The sequence below is a fragment of the Abramis brama genome (assembly GCF_963993115.1).
Source record: "Abramis brama genome assembly, chromosome: 3".
NCBI classification, from domain to species: Eukaryota; Metazoa; Chordata; class Actinopteri; order Cypriniformes; family Leuciscidae; genus Abramis; species Abramis brama.
In genome coordinates, this window is record NC_139965.1 from 57,254,542 (window position 1) to 57,277,118 (window position 22,577).

Consider the following 22,577-nt stretch of genomic DNA (forward strand, 5'->3'; position numbering starts at 1 on the left):
TATAATTGGCTAGAGCCATTTTATTACCTGTACTCTTTTGCACAAAACTTCACAATCAGGTTTGGGAATGCTTAGACTTCAGATAAAAACGAGTTTTACGGTAAACACAGAGAGAACACAATTTCTAATTCAACATTTTACAACAAAAAGAAACATTTGATGCTCTTTTTTTTTCTTCATCTGAATGGTGTACTCTCACCTGAAATGAAGACTGCACTCCAAAATAGTTTTCCATAAAAAGAATATAAAGAGAAAGAAATACTTTTTATTTAAAAATATGTCACTGCCCTTTTGTTCATTTAAATCATATACATCCAGATAAAATAAATCATACATGTTAGAATACATACATCTGTTACACTTTTTTTTTTTTTTAATAAGTAAATATGCGGAAACAAAAAATAACTGAAATGCTGCATATAGAAATCATCTCTATGTTGGTTGTTTTTGTTTGTAGAACTGACATGTGCTCCATTCTGTCCATTAAAACAATATCCTTGCACTGATAATGGTGTGTTGTAGGACGATGAGTGATCTAACACCGTCACAACCTGGTGCGAGAAGCCATTTCTTTGTCCTCAATGCAAGTGAAACAGTAACAAGATTTGACACATTGGAATATACAGGTGTGGAATGGGATTGTGGACCAATGAGATTTTGCTATGGGTGGAGCTACCTGAGGCATTGAGACTAAAACACCAAACCGTCCAGACGTGTTGATTGTCAAAGTCATGGCTGGTTAGAACGTGAATGGGATGGAGTGATGTTGCAGTGCGACAGGTGGTACAGATGATGGGCGAACTCTCACAGCGGCCAGGGTAAGTCACTGAAGTCCACCGGACCCCCGAGGCCCGCGTCCGCCTCCAGCAGGCTCATGATGATCGCCATCGCAGCCTCATCATTACTGGGACTGCTGGAACCGGGTTCGTCCGTGATGTCACCCATACCAATGTGTGAATGATCACCTGCGGATCAGAGGAAGTATTGTGTCAAATCTGGTAATACTGGCAAATCAATGATCAAGTAAGTCTGGTGCTCTTTGGTCATTTTACAATTTTTTTCTTTTTTTACTTTTTTTTCTTTATCAGAATGGTACGAAACTTGGTAAAGGTTTTGGCATTTGCTGTGTGAATACAAAAAAAAACATTGACATAATTTGAACAGGTTAAATGGTCACATCCACATAGGAAATGAATGGGAGACGAATTTCACCTTGTGAAAACTTTTGGTACTGCGTCAAAATAAAATCTTTTTTTGAGATATCAGGCTAATATTTTTAACACAACTTGTTTAGATTTTTGATTTTTAGAGTAAAACGTTTTTGAAAATATATATTTTATATGAAAATTGAAAATAGTATTTTTCATAACAATAAACATAAAATTATGTAACATTTTTTACGTTCACCTATTAAAACATTTTTCACTTCAGCAATAATCTGCCAAGTGTCATCTTTGAAAAGAGATCAAACTTAAGTCTGTGCTCTACAGCATTCAAGATTTATGACAGTTTAAGTTGGAAATTGTATTTTCAGGTCTATGCTCAAAATGGATTATAAATACAGCGAAAATATAATTTAGTACCATAAAATCCCCCAAAAAATGCTAAATATTAAATAAAAAACATTATCGAACTAAAATATAGAACATTTATTTCATTGAAATTCTGTCATTTTTGAAGAGGACCAGAGGGTTAAAACTTACTTAAAATAGAGCTGTTAGAGTAAGGATATCCTATGCTGTCCTGGCCTGACATCATCCCGACGGAAGGAATGTCTGGAGTTCCAGCATTTGAAAACTGAGCAGTTAGGAAAAAAATAAATCAGGAGATGCATTAACATTGCATTGACGTTCTTAACCTCTTCGGGCTGTGCGATATGTATAATTTTTAGTGTAGTCATAAGTACCGACTTTGGTACCAAGTCAGTACCGAAATTTTAAAAATGTGACGCTTTGAGCACTATTGAGTGGAATCATTAACACCTCTGATTGGCCATTGTGTTCACGAGCTCATCGGATATGTCTGTGATTGGCTACAATGATCAACGTACAGTGAGGAAAATAAGTATTTGAACACCCTGCTATTTTGCAAGTTCTCCCACTTGGAAATCATGGAGGGGTCTGAAATTGTCATTGTAGGTGCATGTCCACTGTGAGAGACATAATCTAAAAAAAAAATCCAGAAATCACAATGTATGATTTTTTAACTATTTATTTGTATGATACAGCTGCAAATAAGTATTTGAACACCTGTCTATCAGCTAGAATTCTGACCCTCAAAGACCTGTTAGTCTGCCTTTAAAATGTCCACCTCCACTCCATTTATTATCCTAAATTAGATGCACCTGTTTGAGGTCGTTAGCTGCATAAAGACACCTGTCCACCCCATACAATCAGTAAGAATCCAACTACTAACATGGCCAAGACCAAAGAGCTGTCCAAAGACACTAGAGACAAAATTGTACACCTCCACAAGGCTGGAAAGGGCTACGGGGAAATTGCCAAGCAGCTTGGTGAAAAAGGTCCACTGTTGGAGCAATCATTAGAAAATGGAAGAAGCTAAACATGACTGTCAATCTCCCTCGGACTGGGGCTCCATGCAAGATCTCACCTCGTGGGGTCTCAATGATCCTAAGAAAGGTGAGAAATCAGCCCAGAACTACACGGGAGGAGCTGGTCAATGACCTGAAAAGAGCTGGGACCACCGTTTCCAAGGTTACTGTTGGTAATACACTAAGACGTCATGGTTTGAAATCATGCATGGCACGGAAGGTTCCCCTGCTTAAACCAGCACATGTCAAGGCCCGTCTTAAGTTTGCCAATGACCATTTGGATGATCCAGAGGAGTCATGGGAGAAAGTCATGTGGTCAGATGAGACCAAAATAGAACTTATTGGTCATAATTCCACTAAACGTGTTTGGAGGAAGAAGAATGATGAGTACCATCCCAAGAACACCATCCCTACTGTGAAGCATGGGGGTGGTAGCATCATGCTTTGGGGGTGTTTTTCTGCACATGGGACAGGGCGACTGCACTGTATTAAGGAGAGGATGACCGGGGCCATGTATTGCGAGATTTTGGGGAACAACCTCCTTCCCTCAGTTAGAGCATTGAAGATGGGTCGAGGCTGGGTCTTTCAACATGACAATGACCCGAAGCACACAGCCAGGATAACCAAGGAGTGGCTCTGTAAGAAGCATATCAAGGTTCTGGCGTGGCCTAGCCAGTCTCCAGACCTAAACCCAATAGAGAATCTTTGGAGGGAGCTCAAACTCCGTGTTTCTCAGCGACAGCCCAGAAACCTGACTGATCTAGAGAAGATCTGTGTGGAGGAGTGGGCCAAAATCCCTCCTGCAGTGTGTGCAAACCTGGTGAAAAACTACAGGAAATGTTTGACCTCTGTAATTGCAAACAAAGGCTACTGTACCAAATATTAACATTGATTTTCTCAGATACTTCAAATACTTATTTGCAGCTGTATCATACAAATAAATAGTTAAAAAATCATACATTGTGATTTCTGGATTATTTTTTTTTAGATTATGTCTCTCACAGTGGACATGCACCTACGATGACAATTTCAGACCCCTCCATTATTTCTAAGTGGGAGAACTTGCAAAATAGCAGGGTGTTCAAATACTTATTTTCCTCACTGTATATTTCAAGTTTTTTGAAAGCAGGATCCGCTGATAGACAGATATTTCAAACACTACCGTGTGTATCTGCGTAAGCGCTCGCTGAAGAGCGTCATTGATGTATATTTACAACATGTTTTTAAAGTGCTGATCATTGTAGCCAATCACAGATATATTTAATAAATGCGTGAGCATAATGGCCAATCAGAGGCGTTTACGATTCCGCGCTCAAAGCACCACATTTTTAAAATGTCAGTATCGACTTGGTACCGAAGTCGGCACTTTTGACAACACTAACTTGGTCAATATCACACATCCCTATAAATGTTTGTCAGAGACTGAAGCCCAAACGTTACCTTCCTGCCCGCAGGGGACGATGTGTCAGGAGGGGGTGTGCTGTTGGTGATGTTGAGGGGGCTTGAGCCACAACTAGAGGGGGATGAGCCTCTTATCCTGTCAATCATATCAATGAAAGATGAAACCAGATGCAATGTCTTCAAGAGTGTGACTCAAGTGCAGGTTATTAGGCGTAAAACTGATCCGCTCACCTTTGGATCTCCATCACTTCCTCTGCGATCATGCGTCCGATCTTTCCTGCTCCGGGTCTCGTTCCTCCAGGGATTCCGGGAACGGTCTTCCCTGACCCTGCAGTAGAACAGTTCACAAGACACCGACTGCCGACGTATATCCGTAAAAATCAATGTGCTATGCTACATTCCAGCATTGTAGTCTTCCTTAACAAACTGTAGTACTAGCAATCTCTTTTAGTCATATATATATATATATATATATATATATATATATATAAATTCTATAAAGAGTATATATACTCTAATTCATTTTATAACTATCATTTATCTCTTTTAATTCCTTTTATAACCGTTTTAATTTTCCTTGCTTTTATTTTGTGATTATTTTTATTCCTTTCTATGTAAAGCACTTTGAATTGCCATAGTGTATGAAATGTGCTATGTAAATAAACTTGCCTTACCTTGCCTATATACAGTAGTCAACATTTGAAGTGGATCAAAAAAGTTCAAATTTGTCCTAAGACAAGAACGGGTATTGTTCAAAATTCATGTATAACTTTGATGAAAGGTTTTGATCCACTTAAAATGTTGACTAATATCTTGAGTGTAAAGGTGGATCGTATCAATATTCTCTTAAACTCTGTCCTGTTGTGAGACATTTCATATTTAAATTTCATAACATTTCCATCCATTTGGATTACAGTTTTAACATTAACAAACTAATAAGCTTAATGTATGAATGAAACCGGTAAGATAAACTGAATGTGTTTTAAATATACAATAACTAGGTTTATATATTTATCATCAATAAATCCCATTTGTTTCAGTCTATACAATTACATTAACTAATTGAATATTGCTTGCTCCACAGCTTTTATTTGATTTATTTTAACATTTTAACTGATTAAATAAAATTGTTTTAACAATGAATACATTTATGCTGATTCTAGGCAATGCATTTTGAAAATATGATTATTTAAATAAAATAGATGCAAATACTTAATAATATGCAAGATTATATACAAATTTAGAGGAAAAATGCTTAAATTGTCATGAAATAATGTTATTTTATTTTTTTAAAGAGATTTTGGAAGAGAAATGTAACTCTTTTTGTAGCCCCAAAATCATATTGGTCCAAAATCCCATTCATATAATTAAACGTTCTGATTGACTTATAGAGATAATAATTTCCAGTTATGGACCTCTTTGATATTTACTTTACTATGTCTACCGGTGATATTCATGGCTTGCGTGAGAATAGAATCCGGGGCGTGTGAGTTTGATTGCTGACATTTAGAGAATCAAATTTGGTTGCCATTTTAAAACAGCATTTTAAAGCTAGCCATATAAATGAGAGTGGTTTTCCATTTATTGGTGTTGCACACAGCACTACATACACAAAAACTTGAAATATTATTGTAAGTTGACTTTTAGTTTTATCAGCAGGACAGGCAGCCACATGTTCCCGACCACAGGGTCATGACATGGTTTAACAGTCACTCATTTATTTGCTGTGTAAATGAGATCGGCTTACCGTCACCGGCTGTAAGGACACTGTCCATACTCTGAGGGGAAGCAGTGAGCTGAGGATAGTGAGGCTCTGCTCCCTCAAGTGAACTGCCCCTTCAAAACACACACATCAGTTCAGGTCAGTAAACCAAACCGTCAGAACATCGATATCATGTTTTATTAGCAGAGATTTTGATTACTTACGAGACAACTGTATTAGTTGAGACTATGTATTCTACTTCTTTGGTCCAAGGGTTCATGAAACTGAACCATCGACTTCTTAAAGTTATAAAAGAACCATCTTTAATCTTGAAATTGTAACAGTTAGTGTTGATCTTCTCTCTCATCTGCAGAACTGCAAACAAGAGACGTACAGATCAGAAATCATGACACGAGTCCGGTCACGCTGCACTCAGGAAAGCGCTCTATTGTTACCCTGTCTATGGCATTCAGCAAGATGTCCGATGTCATCCTGATGGAAATACTCGTAGAAAGACGTGCCCAGCATCTCTTGAGGTAGATAAGCAAGAATGGCCGTGGCCCTGAAATGAAAAGAGGAATCTTTTACACATAGAGGAGCACAAGTGTTTTTACAGTGCTTGCAAGCCACTAGTGTACTAATAATATCATGCAAACATTTTTCTACTCCACAATTGTCTGCACTTTCTTAAAGGCAGGGTAGGCGATTTGTTCCAGAAACATTTTTTGTTATGCTGATTGAAAGTCTCTTCACATCCTGATAGCAATAACTAAGTTAAGTGGCCTAAATGTATTAATATGTATATATATATATATATATATATATACACTGTATATTATCTGTGGAAGGAGTAGGACCATAAAATGTACGTCCAATCATTGTATTCGGTAAACAAAGCAGCAAATCCTTCTCCATTGTTTTGGTTCTTGTTCTAAACTTTGCATACAATGGCGGATCCGCTACTTTTCTTCTATCCTTCCTTCCGAATGTCCTGTAAATGAGTGCTGCCCTCTGATGTCTCATGTCTGGTAGTATAAAAAAACAATTTAGTATACTTTGAAAGCTGTGTGGATACAACTGTGCATGAGACGGAGCGGAACGCGGAAAATTAAGTATACCTGTGCCTTAAGACTCCACAGGTGCAGTTGGCATTCAGTATAAAAGGCAAACTGTTCTGTTGTCAGAGGCATTGTGCAGTATTTTTAGGTGCAGTGTGTGTCCTACATTTCGGCCTTAGCCAGGTCATGACCTGGGTCATTTATCCATTTCTATATTTGGATATTGACCTGCATTGTGCTCACAAAACCAAATCACGCTAACCAAACTGTCCCGCTAACATCAAGATTAGTCATACAAGAAGTCATAGGGTCACAATGACCACCAAACGTTTGATCCCAAATCAGTTTATCCATCAGTAGACAAAACAAACATCTCCCAACCAATAATCCATTTGACCTAATAGTTTACGTAAACTTAGGCCCTGTTTACACCTGGTGTGGGGCGTTTTGGTCGATCGGATCGCATGTGGACGAAGCTAAATATAGGTGTAAACGGGGTCTAAAGCTTTTTCAACTTGTTCATTTTCAACAACTTCCAGAGGCAGTGGAAAACACATTCTGAGTTTTTGCTTTCATAGTGTAAACGCTCATGTGATCGAATGTGTTCAAACAGCCACAAAAGACCGTCTTCTCTCCGTCTACTGACTTAATACATTATGGGAAGTGTGCTAGCCAGTCGGGATTTAAACTTTGTTGACTGGAGACCCAAGTTATTGTCCCAAAGACAATGTTCTTTCTCCATTCCTGATTTCTAACACACACTCACAGCATTCGGCTGGTCTTGCTGCTGTCAGAGCAGAAACTAAAGCTGCTGCTCTCTGTATGTTTTTCTGTCGTCTTCAGTCTTGTTCATATGTAACTTGCGCAAGCTTATTTTGTCCATTAGATTGAAAGATCTGAAAAGCCCACACAATTACCCGTCCATAGACCCTCCCCTCGAAGAAATCAGGACAGAAGTGGTTGAAAGTGGACAAAAGAGATTAAAACACCAGGTGTAAACGGGAATGTGTCTCCTTCGTCTACTTGTGATCCGATCGACCAAAACACATCTTAATACCAGGTGTAAACAGAGCTTTACATTCATGTAATTTAGAATCTGGAAAAGTATACCATATTATATAAGCCATGTCACATGTTGTAGTGCATTGGCATTGTTTAAGGTCATTTAACCTAGTTAAGGTGCGGTCACATTTACTGCAGCTCTGCAAAAGAAAGCAGGCCATCCAAAGCCATTCCTGCCAGCTAGCAAATGAACCAACCCTAAATAACTGCTTTCCAAACAGCCTCTTATGGACATTTTTTTTAATATTGAAGTGTAGTGCCGTAGTTTCCACCTTCACTGCCATACTGAGAGGCTTGCTATTGGCTGGCGCTGAAAAAGTTCTTTTTACTGATGCGTCATTCGCATATGGCATATGGCATCAGGCAAAATTCTTCATTGCACAGATTTGGATTTTGCTTGCGAAATTCCACCAGGCAACGGTAAATGCGACCACACCTTTAAACTGCAACCATATTTCATATTCAGGTGCCCAGTAGTCACCACTTGCCTTTGGTCCACAAAAACAAACTTCCCATCAATGGCATGGCGCGAGACATACTCTGTCGGCTTCACCCGGATGTCTCCATTCATGGGTTGGGGGACAATATGAGGATGTAATCGGCCAATGGCCACTAAGCAGCTGAGATTACAGCCTTCATTATCAGGCTCATTGTCTTCATCTAAGCCCATCTTAATGGGCGGCCAGCTCTTCAGATAGCCCGTGCTGTGGATGGTGCAGAAGCTCTTGCGATCGGCTAAAGGGAGAACAAAAGCAAAAGTTATGATGAGGAATCGTTGTCTTTGAATATTTAACAATATTCAAAGTAAATGAAAGAACTGATTTACCATTCTTTTTGGAGCAAGTCGAGGGGAAATCCTTTTCCTCCATTTTGACGAGGGACCTGTTGCACTTCATTCTGCAGAAGAAGGAGCGTCTGGAGCCCGAGCACAATCTGGAGGGACTAGGGGCAATGTCTGTCCTGACTCGCAGCCCAGCTGAGAAAATAACGCTCTGTCAGATCATTTTCAAAACTGGTAAAACTGGTGAAATGTATGAAGTTAAAGGCTGGAATACACTACTCAACTTTTGAACAGATTTTTGCTGAAAGTCAGAGCCAGTCTGCAGATTTTGGGTAGTCAGAGTTGACAGAAATACTATAAATCGTCGTGTAGTGCATGATGGGCACAGCCTTTTTAGATTTCATCCAGTCAGAGGATATTTTGCGCCAATTTTAGAGCACATATTGTTTAAATTTTTCATGCATCTCTTAGAAACGAGGCGCGTGTTTCTGTGTGAGTTTATTGTGTTCGGAACAACTTGAGTGTGTGTAACCATTTGCAAAGTCGGCAATATGTATGATGCCAAAAATGTATGCTGCCTAGTGTTTTAAAATCTGTTCTGATTTTAAAAGTCCTCTAGTTTACTGTTTGCTAGTATAATGCTATATTTAAGGCATATAGCAGCAAGTACTAACTTACTTTTAGCATCAATGAGTCTCTCCCGTGGTGCTGTGTCAGATGACGAGAGCTGCTCTTTGACTTTTGCAATGTCTTTTGGATGCAAATAATCAAACAAACTCTGGCCAATCAGGTCATTCTGTAAGATGGGGAGAGAGCAGCAGGCAATATGAGTCACACACTGACTTCTGAGTCATTTCATGGATGTTATGAAGGATTAGTAGGCCTTACCTGACTGTAATTTAGAATTTTGTAGACAGACTCTGACACAAAAAGGATCTTTCCCCGGTCACAGCCCACGACGAATAGAAAACCATCAGCAGCCTGAGGCCCAGAGTGAATCACCAATGAATCACAGCCAAGGATTATCACTCAGTATAACACAAAAAGACACAATTCTTTAGGTCACCTACCCTTAATATTAAGTGCTTCAGCTCATCGTCTGATAAAAAGGCTGGCTTGTAGTTAGCTTCAGTATAAGGGTTTGCAGCACCTTAAAAAGACAGTAAAAAATAGGCATATGTATGAGTAATCGATTAGTACTTGTAAGAGTATGAGACACTTGCGTTCAATTGCAAAACATTCGGGTAACCCCTGGGCCCAGAAAAACATTGCGTTCTTTCTTGAAACTTGTGTATTCTTTCACAAAAGTACTGTATTACTGGAGAAACTTTGCATTCATAATATTGTAATAATCATATAAATAATATCAGATTTAATAAAACACATCATATAATGAAGTAATTTTACATTGCAAAACAACTTTGCATAATAATATCCATTTAGTGCATACTGCTCATTTAATCTTTTCACTCAGTTTGTTTTGAAACCATTATTGGTGATATAATGTTTGTGTATAAAATATAAATTGAATGTCAATGTCATACTCTTTCTTTTTAACTTATATTTTAACTTTTGAAATCACTTTTATGTTACTGTAGAATTAAGATTACATTTAAAGTCCCAGCCAGGCCATAATGGCTCTATGGGAATGACAGTGTGAACCTCACCTCGAAGTGTTTTCATATGCTGGACTGCCATGCGCAGCACAGTGAGTTTATCCAGTTTGCGGGACATGGCGTTGCAGGTAGGCACTAATGAAGCCAGCTCATCAATAAAGCTGTTCATCTTGTCTCTGCGTCTCTTCTCTATCTGACTGTGAGCCTCCCTGTTGACAACCAAGAGTCCAAAACAATGTTACAATTGGAAAAAATGGCATATGATCTACAACAGGCTTTATCCACTAATAATAATAAAAAATACAGAAATGCTCTGATTTACAGCACCTTGCATTCTTAATCTGCTGATCGACCCTGTTGAGAGAAAAATGATTAACTTGACATCTGGGAAATTAATCAATCATGTAAGCTAAATATAAACACCACTTACAGATGAACCATTTTATTTTGAAATCTCTCTCTCTCTCTCTCTCTCTCTCTCTCTATATATATATATATATATATATACAGGTATATATGTAATTCAATCATGACAACTCTTGAAATAGTTTTCACGTGTTATTGAATATGGCAGTGTTAATGTATTTTGTCTTGGCAGACTTTATCTGCTACACTGCTGCTGTTGATTATTGCTGATACACAGATATGCTGCTGTGAGCATGTAAGATATGCTGCTTCTGCATGAATAGAAATAAATAAATCCTGTAGCAGATCTAGGCAGGTGGAGCTGGGGGAGGTGGAGGCTTTCAGAGCAACTCTGGTCTAGCCTACAGCAAACACTGAACCAGACTATTTAAATGTTGAGCAAGCAATCTCATTGGCTGAAGAATCAGCAGAGGCCAATAAGCTTGTGCCATGTACATAGGCGGAGGGTGAACCAACTCCTGGACAAAGATAAGGAGATGCGCTTCCCCTTTAAAACATATTTAAATAGATTTCCATTAAATAGTTTCAAGTTACATGTCACAACCTACACACCCCTTCATAAACAATCATGGTCAATTATTTGTTATTAAAGCATCTATGTTCACAAACAACTGTTCATTTTAACAGAAAAGCACTTAACTTAAACACCTCTGATTGGCCATTGCGTTCAAGAAATCAACAGATATTTTTGTGATTGGGTATATTGCTCAACGCCGCAAAAACATGTAAATAGAAACATTTTACGTTCTCCAAAGTGAAAGACAGACACATATTGGATTGCTTGCCAAATCTGTTTCGCCAATATGCTATTATTATGGAGAAAACTGATCGTAGACCAGCAGTTATGTAGCCTAGAAATCTAGACGCAGCAAATTTTATTTTGCAGCCGGTGTCGTCTAGCAACTCTCCGTTGGCTTGCGAGCTGGAAAAACCAAACTCTAGTCAGGCCAATCACATCGTGTATAGAGTTGGTGGGCGGGCTTAACATAATGAGGGCAGAGTTGTGACGGTTCCGTGTGAATTCCCTGCTACTTGAAAACAAAGAAGAGCTGCTGCTGCTGCTGGCGAACAGCGGCTTTGGCCGCGACTCTCCAAAGACTTGGAGAGTCTTGGAGTTTGGAGAGTCTAAGACTTGGAGTTAAAGGAGCTGTATGTAAGAAATGTATTTCGATTACTCATAAAATGGCCCTGATATGTCACTAGACATTAAGAAATCATGTTCATTTCAAATACTTATATCACTGACAACAGTAGTACGGCCAGGATACTGTCATTTAAAAAGTGAAGTTGCAGCCCTCAACTGATGTTGATGTTGTCATGTTGTGTTTTGGCCTGATGCTCCACCCTCCACCTATCTACCAATCACGAAGTCATGTAGTGTTTCGGCATCCGGGTTGCCAGCTTTGCTCTAGTTACCACAGCTGCAGCTACAAACTTTCGTGCTGGATCTTGCAGCATATCTGGCAACCTCGAGTCAGGGGGAGGGGGAGGGGATACACCGCTCTACAGCAGGGTTCATCAATCTCGGTCCTGGAGAGCCGCTGTCCTGCAGAGTTTAGCTCCAACCCCAATTAAACACACCTGAACCAGCTAATCAAGGTCTCACTAGGCATACTAGAAACTTTCAAACAGGTGTGTTGGAGCTGGTTGGAGCTAAACTCTGCAGGGACAGCGGCCCTCCAGGACCGAGATTGGTGAACCCTGCTCTACAGCAATTTGAAAGTGATTGCAGTACCAGTTTTGGCCACAATCTTACATACGGCTCCTTTAAGTCAAGTCATTCTTAAAAAAGGAAGATGTGTTCGGAGTTTTGCCCACCGGATACAGCAAAAGTTTAATCTATCAACTAGCTCCGCTGGTGGGAAAACGCTCTGGTTGGTTGTAGCGCTATCCTATTGAGTGCAGACGGAATTTAAAAGACATCCGTTTATCCCGCCCTGCCAACGGTGTGTTCCCAGACCCAACATCTTGATGTGGGTCTGGCTTGTCAGGCTAGCATTTATGAGCAGCATTTCCCTCTAAAAGCAGTCAGGGGCAGCAGCAGACGTTGGTTTGAGGGAGGAAATTACACGCTAGTCTTAAGTTTGTGGCCAGAGGAAAGCTAAGCTTTGCCCAGCCTTACACACACTCCACCTATGGCCATGCAGTAAATGATGTGATTGCTTGCAGATTACATGTAAACGACCTATCAGCCTGTGCCATCTAGAGTTTCATGACTGAACTGTATATCACATGTGATCTCAGACATTTAGACCATACTGTGTATATATGAGATATATATCTTGATCAATAATTCAGCTTACCTTTCAAGTTGTTTGTCATTGTCTGCGTCCATACTGTCCCTAAAAAAATGAACAGTAAACAAATACATTAGCTAAAATAGTTCAGGAGTCAACCAATATAAAGTATTTTGGATTAAAACGCATGAAAGTCACATATGTTTATACTTAGTTAAAAGGACAACATATTTTAAAGTAATCTTTAAAACTATGTCATTTTACACTTCCTTGTTAATTGTCAATATAGTTCATAAATGATTAGGTTATGGGCACATTAATTTCCCATCATGAAATGTCATTACAAGGATCCCACAATATGGTACCAGAAACAATATACTATGACTTGATATGATATAACTTCCATTTCGCGCACCATCAACTCCAGCTTGGTTGTTTCATAATGGCTGGTTTCATAACTGACCAGAATGAGAGAAACATTACACGCTGTTCACCTGAGGGCTTGACACTGATAACATCTACTGCCGTTTTCTTCTTTTCTTTTTTTTTCTGTTGGTTAAGTAACTTTTTAGTTACCCGAACCCCTATGACCTCAATTATGTACTTGTGTACATGTATTCTGTGTACATGTAATGCCTACGATTTTAAGCCACATACTGCATCAATAAATATAATGCATCTGTAACAATTAAAATATCAAATTTCATACTTTTAATAAGTACATGCCAGTTGTATTAAAATAAAACCTCTTGTTGTTTACAAACCCTTCAATGGGAAACCATGCATTACATGTTATTTTTTTAAAAACGTACATCAAACTCTCAGCTGCATAAAATAACTGCTATTTTGCATGATATTTAGACACTGAAACAGTTATTAAAAGGGTGAATTCACTAAGAATTAATTGTGACTAAATTGTGCTAATAGTGTTGTTTACGTGCACACGCTGTTGCGTAGTTTGAGCACTTGATTAACAAAAACAATTAATACATATCAGGTAACAGCACAAACACTATATCAGTACTGCAGACTACCATAATCGACATCAGCACACGGAGAACAAACAGCAACAATCCAGGCACATTAATCAGATCTTTAATATGCAGAAAGCGCTCTTGTCCATCAATTGATGAATAACTATGATCCGTATAGAATGTTCTCAAACATCTCTGTTGAATGAAATTCTGTTAAGCGATACCGCTTACCTCTTCACAGGCGTCAATAGCCCAACGTTAACTTAGCCAGGCAAATAGAGCTGCATTTAAGGATCATCTATAGTAAGTCATATTTGAGCTGAAAACATTAACTTAACATTAACCCCCTGTGGTGAAAATCATGTTTTTAATGTGGCAACATAGCGGGTGAATTATGTATGTATATTACGATGTTATGATGAACCATATGCCTTTCTCCACTGACGTTCTAAGTTGTTCAAAGTGTTTTTAAGGATGCTAATTTTTAGAAGGTACTCTGAGATGGCGAACGGGAACATGGTTTGTGTAACATTAGCAACACAATATTAGCTGTTTTATAACGTAATCAAGCCAAAGATAATGAATTACCGTTATATGTCCGATGTTGTAGAGAGCTATACATAGAACGCATTACCATTCTGATACATCGACTTGTAGACGACCATGTATGAGTGAGTGGAGGCGGGGCTCATTTGCATATTCATGGTTTTGCGTATACTAAATGAAGCAAGAGTTACATTCAAGCTATTTTAAGGCATGAATAACATGAGGCATGAGTACCACCCAGTAAAAGTGGATTGTGGGTGCTGGGAGAATAAGACGCAGGTTTTGTGCAGAAATACTTGTTTAGTGAATTTGCCCCTAATTGTGTAACTGAGTCTGATAGTTTATTTGTAAAACATCGAATGCCAGTACAATGGTTGTGGGTGTTTAATTAGTGACTTTATAGGGTGTGTTAACACTTGGCAGGTTTGGTTCGATTAAAACGAACTCTGATGCAATTGCTCTGTTAGTGTGGATAAAATAAGTGTGAACGCTGCCACCCAAACCCTGGTGCACACCAAACGTTGGGCCTCAGTCCGCTTCCAAACGAACTCTGGTGCAGTTCGACTGAAATATGAATGCAGCACAGAGCAAAGACATCTAAATGAACAAAAAAACTGGACATGATGTCTCAAGATGTGACCCTAAAATGGCTCTTAAGCTCTTCATGAGTTCTCAGCTGGTAAAAATACCATAATTTGTACGCACATACGATGTGCTTTTATTCCAGTAGCATTGTTTTGGATGTTCGGTAAGTTCCATCAGAAAAAATATGTCATAAAAGCCGTTTTTTTGTTTTGTTTTTGTTTTGTATCTTAAGGCTCAGTGTTAAAAATGGCAGTGTGAACAGCAAGTGAACCAGGACTAAACGCATAATCTTTTTTTTTTTGGTCAAAAGAACCAAGAGAACCGGACTACACACATAGTTAACATGGTCACAATTTTCACCCTTGAAAAATCTCTCATCTCTCTGCGTGAAGTGAGAATTTGGATATCAAAGGTGCTGGAATACATGTCTTAAAATAAGTACAGACTGGACAGCTTGACTAGTTAGCATCTCTTCATCCATACTCACTGACCGTTCACTCTCAGGGTATTGTGTGAGCTGTGAGTTTGGGATGAGGAATCTCATCCATGAAGCCTCAGATCTATGAGGATAAAATTGGTATTTTTCTCAAAATCAAATGGGTGAGTTGATACAGTTTTTGTTTTCTTTATTTCATTAGATGAATGATGTGCCTGTTCTCAAAGAGAGGCACAAACACTTACAAAAAGGTACTTTGACAGTACCATGGTTTAGTGATGTTTCAGTGATGATAGCAATATGTCATATATCATGGTAGTGTTTTATACTGTTCATGCACCACGGTATGCCATGCTTAAAGCTTTTTGTAATGGAATAAAATAAATAATAAATTGTAAAATGAAAATCATTTGGATGTTTTGATACTCACTCAAAAGAAAAACCTTCGATTCTGTGAAAAGAAAAAAAATGACAAAATCAATTTCATATAATCTCATATTAAAAGAATAGTCCACCCAAAAATTAAAACTGTCATCATTTACTCCCTCATGTTTAAAATCTGTATAACTTTCTTTGTCCACGCCTTACTGTGTCCATGCCTTTTCAGAGCAAACTTTTCACTGAGTGTATTTAGTAAATCCTGAGAGTATAGTTTTTAAAGCCAAAAGAATGTTTGCGCTGGTGCAAGCTGTTAGTAAATCTGGCCCTTAGTTTCTTCATATTCATATTTTAAAGTTGAATGCCCTGAATTAACTAAACATTGGGTCTTATATCTCATCATGAAACAGAGTTAGAGGATCTGTTATGAACCGCTCTTACTGATAGTCGGTGATGCTGCCCTTCCTCTTGCGGCTGTAGTCCATGCCTGGCGTTCCCATGGAGCTGCTGATCAGGTCAGTGGAACTGGGAGACATGAACTCATTCATTGTGGAGGAGATGTCCATTCTTTGGTCTGCCATTAGATTATCTACAAAATACAAACATAAATGTAACCCCTTTGTTTCTTGTATTCTGTTATTGTGAAAACCATATTGAAAGGCATCTGCAATTTCACAAACATTACCCTCGGTTTCACAGACGAGGCTTAAGCTAGTCCTGAACTAAAATGCATGTTTGAGTTGTTTCAACCGAAAGCAACTTGCACTGACATATCTTAAAATATGTCAGTGCCATTGTTTTGTCTCAAGTAATCCAGTAATGTTTTTTTCTTTTTTTCTAAGGCATGTTTATAAAAGCTACTTAAATGCCCTAATTGAAAGCCCTAATCCTGGCTTAGTCCAGCCCTGTCAGTGAAACCAGGACTTAAAGTTCAGAGTTTCAAAGACCAGCTTTGACATATGATAATTAAATGCCTAATACAAATAATCCCTTAAATCTGAATTTCATTATTTAAAGGAGCAGAAATTAGAAATATGAAGGTAATGTTCCTTAAACTCACCACAGAGATAGACGAGGGCTGCTCTTCCTTCACCATTTCCCAAGGCTGTCGGATGCGATCCTCCTCTGCAAGAGAACAGAGATGTAGTAAAGAGGGAAATCTAATCTCCACCCAGACAGAGCTTGAGCATTTCATAACCTGGACACAAGAGAGGAGTGTGGATGATGTAAGTGAGCAGACAGCAGCTCCTGAGTGTCCAAATGTCAGAGGAAAACAGTGAAAATACGTTATTGTATTCTTTTTAAACCTGGAAATAATCCAAGTTAAAGCCTACTGTATCATATTTGATATGCGATTTTTGAAGGCCTCTAAATTATCAACATGAATGTCAACAGAGACTGTGTCAACTAAATAATAACCTGTGAAGCCCTTGTCAACATGACAGCCGTCAGCCATTCGTTTTTTTTGCTATGGCTCGTTGCAAGTTATTTGAGATTAATTAATAAAGATTGTATTGAGCATCTCTCTGCTTTTGGGTCATATCGGAAAGGAGTAGCATGTTGTAGCATGTTGCTAAGAACCGAAAAGCTTAAGCAACAAGCATGTTGCCAACAATAACCGGAAAGCCTCAAGCAACAAGCATGTTGCCCTTCCCCAGATTACGATTCTTTTCCATTATTTTTCTCTGTTAAAATCTATGTATGTGCTTGAAGAACATGTCTGACCGTTGCGCTCACGTCTCGCTCTTTTCTGTTTCTGTTTATGCTCGTAAAGCTGCTTCGCCAAGCGTGCATTTGCAGCGCTGTCATTTTCACTTATATCCATCTTTGGGCTTGTTATTTTTTCCATTTTAATAGGTGAAGTGACAACTTAATTCAGCTGGAGTATGTACATTGTCTTTGCTTTGTGCCAGTGACATAGTTCTTTGAAAAGTCAGCTGTTAAAACCGTCAAAATGTACAACAGGGGTGGCCAGAAGTACGCCCCTAGCCAGATGACTTAAACGAGCATATTGCCAATATTAACCAGAAAAGTGTTTCAGCCGATTGAGCAAGTTGAATCAGAATAGCCATCGGTGAGAGAGATCACTCTGATTGGCAAACCAGTGCACGAGAAGAAAAAAAAAAATTCGCCCAGTCCTAGCAACAAGCATGTTGCTGATTTTGGCAATAGATAAGCCTAAAGCAACAAACATGTTTCCAATGATAAACAGATCAGCCTTAAGCAACAAGCATGTTGCTGATACTCGGATAAGCTTAAGCACAGCATGTTGGCAATAATAATCAGATAAGTTCCAATAACAACCAGATAAGCCTTAAGAACAAGCTTTAAGAACAAGCATGTTGCTGGTACCAGGGTAAGCTTAGGATAGCATGTTGGCAATAACCAGATAAGCCTAAAGCAACAAGCATGTTTCAATAACTATATAGCCTCAAAGAACTAGCATGTTGCTGATATCAAAATAGGCTTAAGCAAGGCATGTTGGCAATGATAACCAGGCAAGTCTAAAGCAGACTTACCCAGATAAGATTAGTACAGTGTGTTCGCAACAATACAAGACAGCCTAAAGTAACAAGCATTTTTTCAATGAGCAAATTGCCTTGAGCAACAAGCATGGTACAGATAACAATGAAAATCATGTTACTGATACCCAATAACCTGATAGCTTTTAAGCAATGAGCATAAAAAGGAAAACTTAGCTTAGCTTTGTGAAGACATTCAGAATTGAATGGAAGGTGAAATATAGTCAGAAGTGATGCCTGATCTCCTTCTTGATCTACTTCTCCTTCATGCAGATCTCATCTAAACTTTGTTCTTGAGACAGTCCCATTAGTTTAACTTCAGAAAGAGTCCATGTTAATAGCGATGCGAGAAACAATGCTTATTCAGGTAAACCTAATAAGCAATACAGCAATTTGTTGAGATACAGTATCTGTCCTAACTGAAAAGTACTACATTTATATATTAACTCATCTGAGATTGCTTAGCTTTTCATTACAATGTAATCTGTTTTCCAGGGAACATCTCTAAACAAGAGACATCTTTTATTACGTATCATTGGCTATGTTTACATGCACAACTTTTGTTTCAGTCAGAATTAATTTATTGCGATTGATGAATCTTAATGTAGTGTTTACATGAACCCTAAATAAAGTGATCGGGTTGATGTGTGCGATTACGCGTCACAAGTATCAAATCTGAATTGATTTTTTGACATGTGCACACTGACGAATATTGAGTTTCTCGCTGTTTACACATAGTATTCTCCTACATTGCTGCTTTCTTTGTTTTAAACAGCAGACTTAAAGTTGCTCTAAGCGATGTCACATGTTTTTTAGGCCAAAATATTTTTTGTCATATCCAGCAAACATCTCCTCACTATCCCCTAGCTGCCTGTCCCCTGAACACACTGTAAAAAAAACGCGGTCTCTGTAGACACCCCAGGCTCCACAAACGTCAAGAAAAACAAACTGGCCCAGACTTGGCCACGAAACATAACAAACAGTGTTCCAGCCAATAACCGAAAATGATTTGGGGATGGGGGTTGGGGGGTTAGTGCGCGCGCACATGAAGGGGGGTGTGTGGGGAGTGGAGGAGAGAGAAGCATGAAGAGGGAATTTAGCTAGAGGAGAGATGTCCTAACAACGACTAACATTAAAATTGTATATTCTTAAGAATTTTGATATGGCAGACACACGACCAAAGAGACGTCGTTTCCGATTAACAAATAACAAAGAATAGGGGAAAGGAGAAGGAAACTTAAATGCGAAGTCCCGAATTTACATCAGAAAAGCGTTCAAAAGGTGACGAGAACTCCGCCGGCAGAAGGGCTTCCAATCCGACACTCGGGTGGCTCTGTTTTTGCTGGACAGGTAAATCCAGTTTGGTTATTCTAAATGGTTCATGATTGTTTCAGGAAGCATGGAAGGGACGGGGAGGGGATGGGATGAGGAGGAGCGAGGGTCGAGCTAGCCTCCGTTTTGTTTGACAATACTTCGAACGTCAACAAGAAGTGACTTCACCCAACATCGCTTAGAGCACCTTTAATATTTATCTATTACCAGCGCCCAAAACCAACCGCCTGTGGATGAGAGTATGAAAGAAGGACTGGTGGGACGATGTCCTGCTCCACTTCACAGATGATGAGAGGTAGGAGAAATTTAGAATGACAAGTCGATTCAACAACAGCTCGTTCCATGCATCATACGTCATTATGCAATTTCTACGTCATTGCACATGCGCAGTACTTTCAGTTTTTACATGTCCAAAACCAATCAGATTAGAAAAGGAATAAACCACCCCTTTCAATCCGATCGAAACTTAATTCGGATTGAGGTGTTTAAATGAAGGCTTTTCAGTCCAATTAAGCCGTCAATCCGATTATTAACGGATTATTTGGTTGCCTGTAAACATAGCCATTGTCATAAGGCCGTGACTCTTCTAAGACTCTTATTCTCTTTGACTTCACCATTATCTTTGACCTATTTTTCACCAACTGACACTTGATCCAAGTGACCTGACAGATCCATGGTGCCATGACACCAATTAAACCTGCTATGTAACACCCTTATCTCCACACGCCACCAGAGGCCCACATTCGATTATGTACTTGGACAATCATTAGCTGTTCTCTTTAGAGTTATAGGTCAGACTGACACCTGCTTCTATTCACGCCAGTAATTTGCTATGTGGAACTTACAGACAAGTACACTGATAATGTGACAAGTCTGTGACAAATATATTATGGGTGTCAACTATAAGACGCACTGGAGACTGACCTTGATGAATTCTCTACATTTACACATCATGAACTTCGATGACATTCCTGTCAGGAACTGTAAGGAGCTGCTTGCAGAGAAGGAAAGCTGTGCTGTAACTTTGTTACGAAATTAACATTACATTTCAATCCTGTTGCATTTGCATCTCTCTCAAAAGTGTTGAAAAGTGAGAAACGTTGCGTTTGCTTGCTAAACATTTGCGTTCTCTCGCAAAACTATTGTGTTCCCCTGAGAAACTTTGAGTTCTCAGGGGAACACAAAAGTTTTGACAATGCAAAAGCATTTAAATATATTTTTTACTCCCATCTCATCTCTTTTACCCACTGTAAACAGGTGGGTAAAAGGTAAGTTTTTTTGTTTCAATAATATATATTAATAGTTTTTTTGAAAAAGCAGTCATAATAGTGCTCTGAAAACCAGACGAGTCAAACTACCTTTGATTGTAAATCAACCACTAGATCATATCAAGACAATGTTACATAAGCAGAGAGGAAACCAAAGGCTGTGCGTGTGAATATCAGGAGGAAAGGCAACAAGCAGACCTACACAAAAGAGGAGGCAAATGTAGGTTCACTTACAGAATGTTATTATCCTTATTAAAAAAATATATGAAAAGGTCTTAAGTGATTTGTGTTGATTATGGTTTTCATGAAGAAAATGACTAATTAAGTAATTACATTTATTTTAATTTTGTCATCATTTTTAATGATTGTCTTTTGTTGAACAGATAAGGAGAATTTTAGTTGAATGATCATACTGCTATTTTCCTTACATTTAAAGTTAATACTTGAGGGTGAATCTCAAAAAACCTGTCATGAAATCTCTTTTCAACCCAAATGAAATATGTAAATATGTGGGGGGGGTGAAATTCTGTAAACTGTACACATTTTTTTTTTTTTTTAAATAGCAAATGCACATTAAACTCAAATAAACGGTTGTTGTAGTTTCTGCTCACAACTATAAAAGTTTACCCAACTATGACAACTTCCCTGGAAATGTAAGAATGGTCCATTCCTGAAAATAATGTCACACTGTAAAACAAATCTTTATTATTTTTTTTTATTTTATTTTTTATCCAAAATGTGACCTGGCCACCTTTCCATTACATTCACCCATAAATTGATGTTGTTGAGCTACAAAATGACCAAAAAAAGAACCATAAAAGTACAACTTGTGTGCTCTATTTCAATTCATCTGATGTCATGCAACAGCTTTGCATGAGAAACACATACATTTAACTCCTTAATCATTCACAAATCATCCAATGACATCAGGGTGAGTAAATAGTGACAGACTTAAATTTTTTGGGTGGAATATCGAGTCATTAATTCCACATTCTGTTTCCAAATATGCACATACCTCAGAAAACAGCTGTTTCCTCACAGCGTTGGCTTCTGCTGAAATACACAAGACAGGCACTGGACCTGAGAGAGCACAGGCCATAGATAGAGGCAGGGAGGGGGTGGAAAACAAAAAGAAAGAGCGTATGAAAGTTAGGAAAGCAGCATTACTCCACCAAACTGCTGTATGAGGAGTCATTGGCAGAATCAGCTGTTGTGATGAGTAATGCCTGTGACTGCAGGGGTAGCAGATGGGTTCTATGCACGTGGTGTACTGTTAGCAGAGGGTCATGGGAGGACAGGGGCTCCCACTGCAAGCTGCTTAACTGTACCACCAGATGCACTGACTTCGCCTGCACAGCGTCAACACCATCAAACAGCTGTCACAGTGTATTCTGGGTCAGCACATCGCCTTGCAAATAATCAGGCATCTCACAGCTTAAGAATCAGGCTGATTACTGAAGCTGAATAAGATTATTCAGTGGAGATGAAGGGAAAGATACTTTTCACTGCATATCCCTCACCTTCACTAAGACTTCATCTTGTACCATCACTGTGCACTACGACTCAAACATTTAGACACAACTGAACTGATGTTTCTCATGATCTTATATCCAAAAATACTCAAAATTCACAAGTTCACATGTTCATATAATCTTTGAAGTTTAGAGGAAATAAAAGCATATTTTGCTTGCTGTCCTTGGTG

The 22,577-nt window shown here is 38.7% G+C and overlaps 1 protein-coding gene across 8 annotated transcripts in view; it reads right to left on the reverse strand.

Moving 5' to 3' along the window:
• Window positions 1-224: 224 nt before the first annotated feature.
• bmal1b (basic helix-loop-helix ARNT like 1b) overlaps window positions 225-22,577 on the reverse strand; it is a 30,809-nt gene continuing 8,456 nt past the window's right edge. Inside the window, exons 2-21 of one of the 8 annotated variants that reach the window (XM_084108237.1) lie at window positions 21,891-21,955; window positions 16,814-16,878; window positions 16,195-16,342; window positions 15,806-15,826; window positions 15,431-15,499; window positions 12,901-12,939; window positions 10,499-10,525; window positions 10,223-10,380; window positions 9,626-9,705; window positions 9,444-9,536; window positions 9,234-9,351; window positions 8,601-8,750; window positions 8,263-8,509; window positions 6,110-6,216; window positions 5,879-6,029; window positions 5,700-5,788; window positions 4,184-4,280; window positions 3,992-4,088; window positions 1,704-1,797; window positions 225-965 (exon numbers count right to left, since the gene is read on the reverse strand). In XM_084108237.1, the coding sequence (XP_083964363.1) occupies window positions 805-965; window positions 1,704-1,797; window positions 3,992-4,088; window positions 4,184-4,280; window positions 5,700-5,788; window positions 5,879-6,029; window positions 6,110-6,216; window positions 8,263-8,509; window positions 8,601-8,750; window positions 9,234-9,351; window positions 9,444-9,536; window positions 9,626-9,705; window positions 10,223-10,380; window positions 10,499-10,525; window positions 12,901-12,939; window positions 15,431-15,499; window positions 15,806-15,826; window positions 16,195-16,334 (1,938 nt within the window). In that variant the 5' untranslated portion in view covers window positions 16,335-16,342; window positions 16,814-16,878; window positions 21,891-21,955 and the 3' untranslated portion in view covers window positions 225-804. Of the gene's footprint in view, window positions 966-1,703; window positions 1,798-3,991; window positions 4,089-4,183; window positions 4,281-5,699; window positions 5,789-5,878; window positions 6,030-6,109; window positions 6,217-8,262; window positions 8,510-8,600; window positions 8,751-9,233; window positions 9,352-9,443; window positions 9,537-9,625; window positions 9,706-10,222; window positions 10,381-10,498; window positions 10,526-12,900; window positions 12,940-15,430; window positions 15,500-15,805; window positions 15,827-16,194; window positions 16,343-16,813; window positions 16,952-21,890; window positions 21,956-22,577 lie in introns of all 8 variants that reach the window. The other 7 variants (XM_084108239.1, XM_084108235.1, XM_084108238.1 and 4 more) reach the window with 7 other exon arrangements.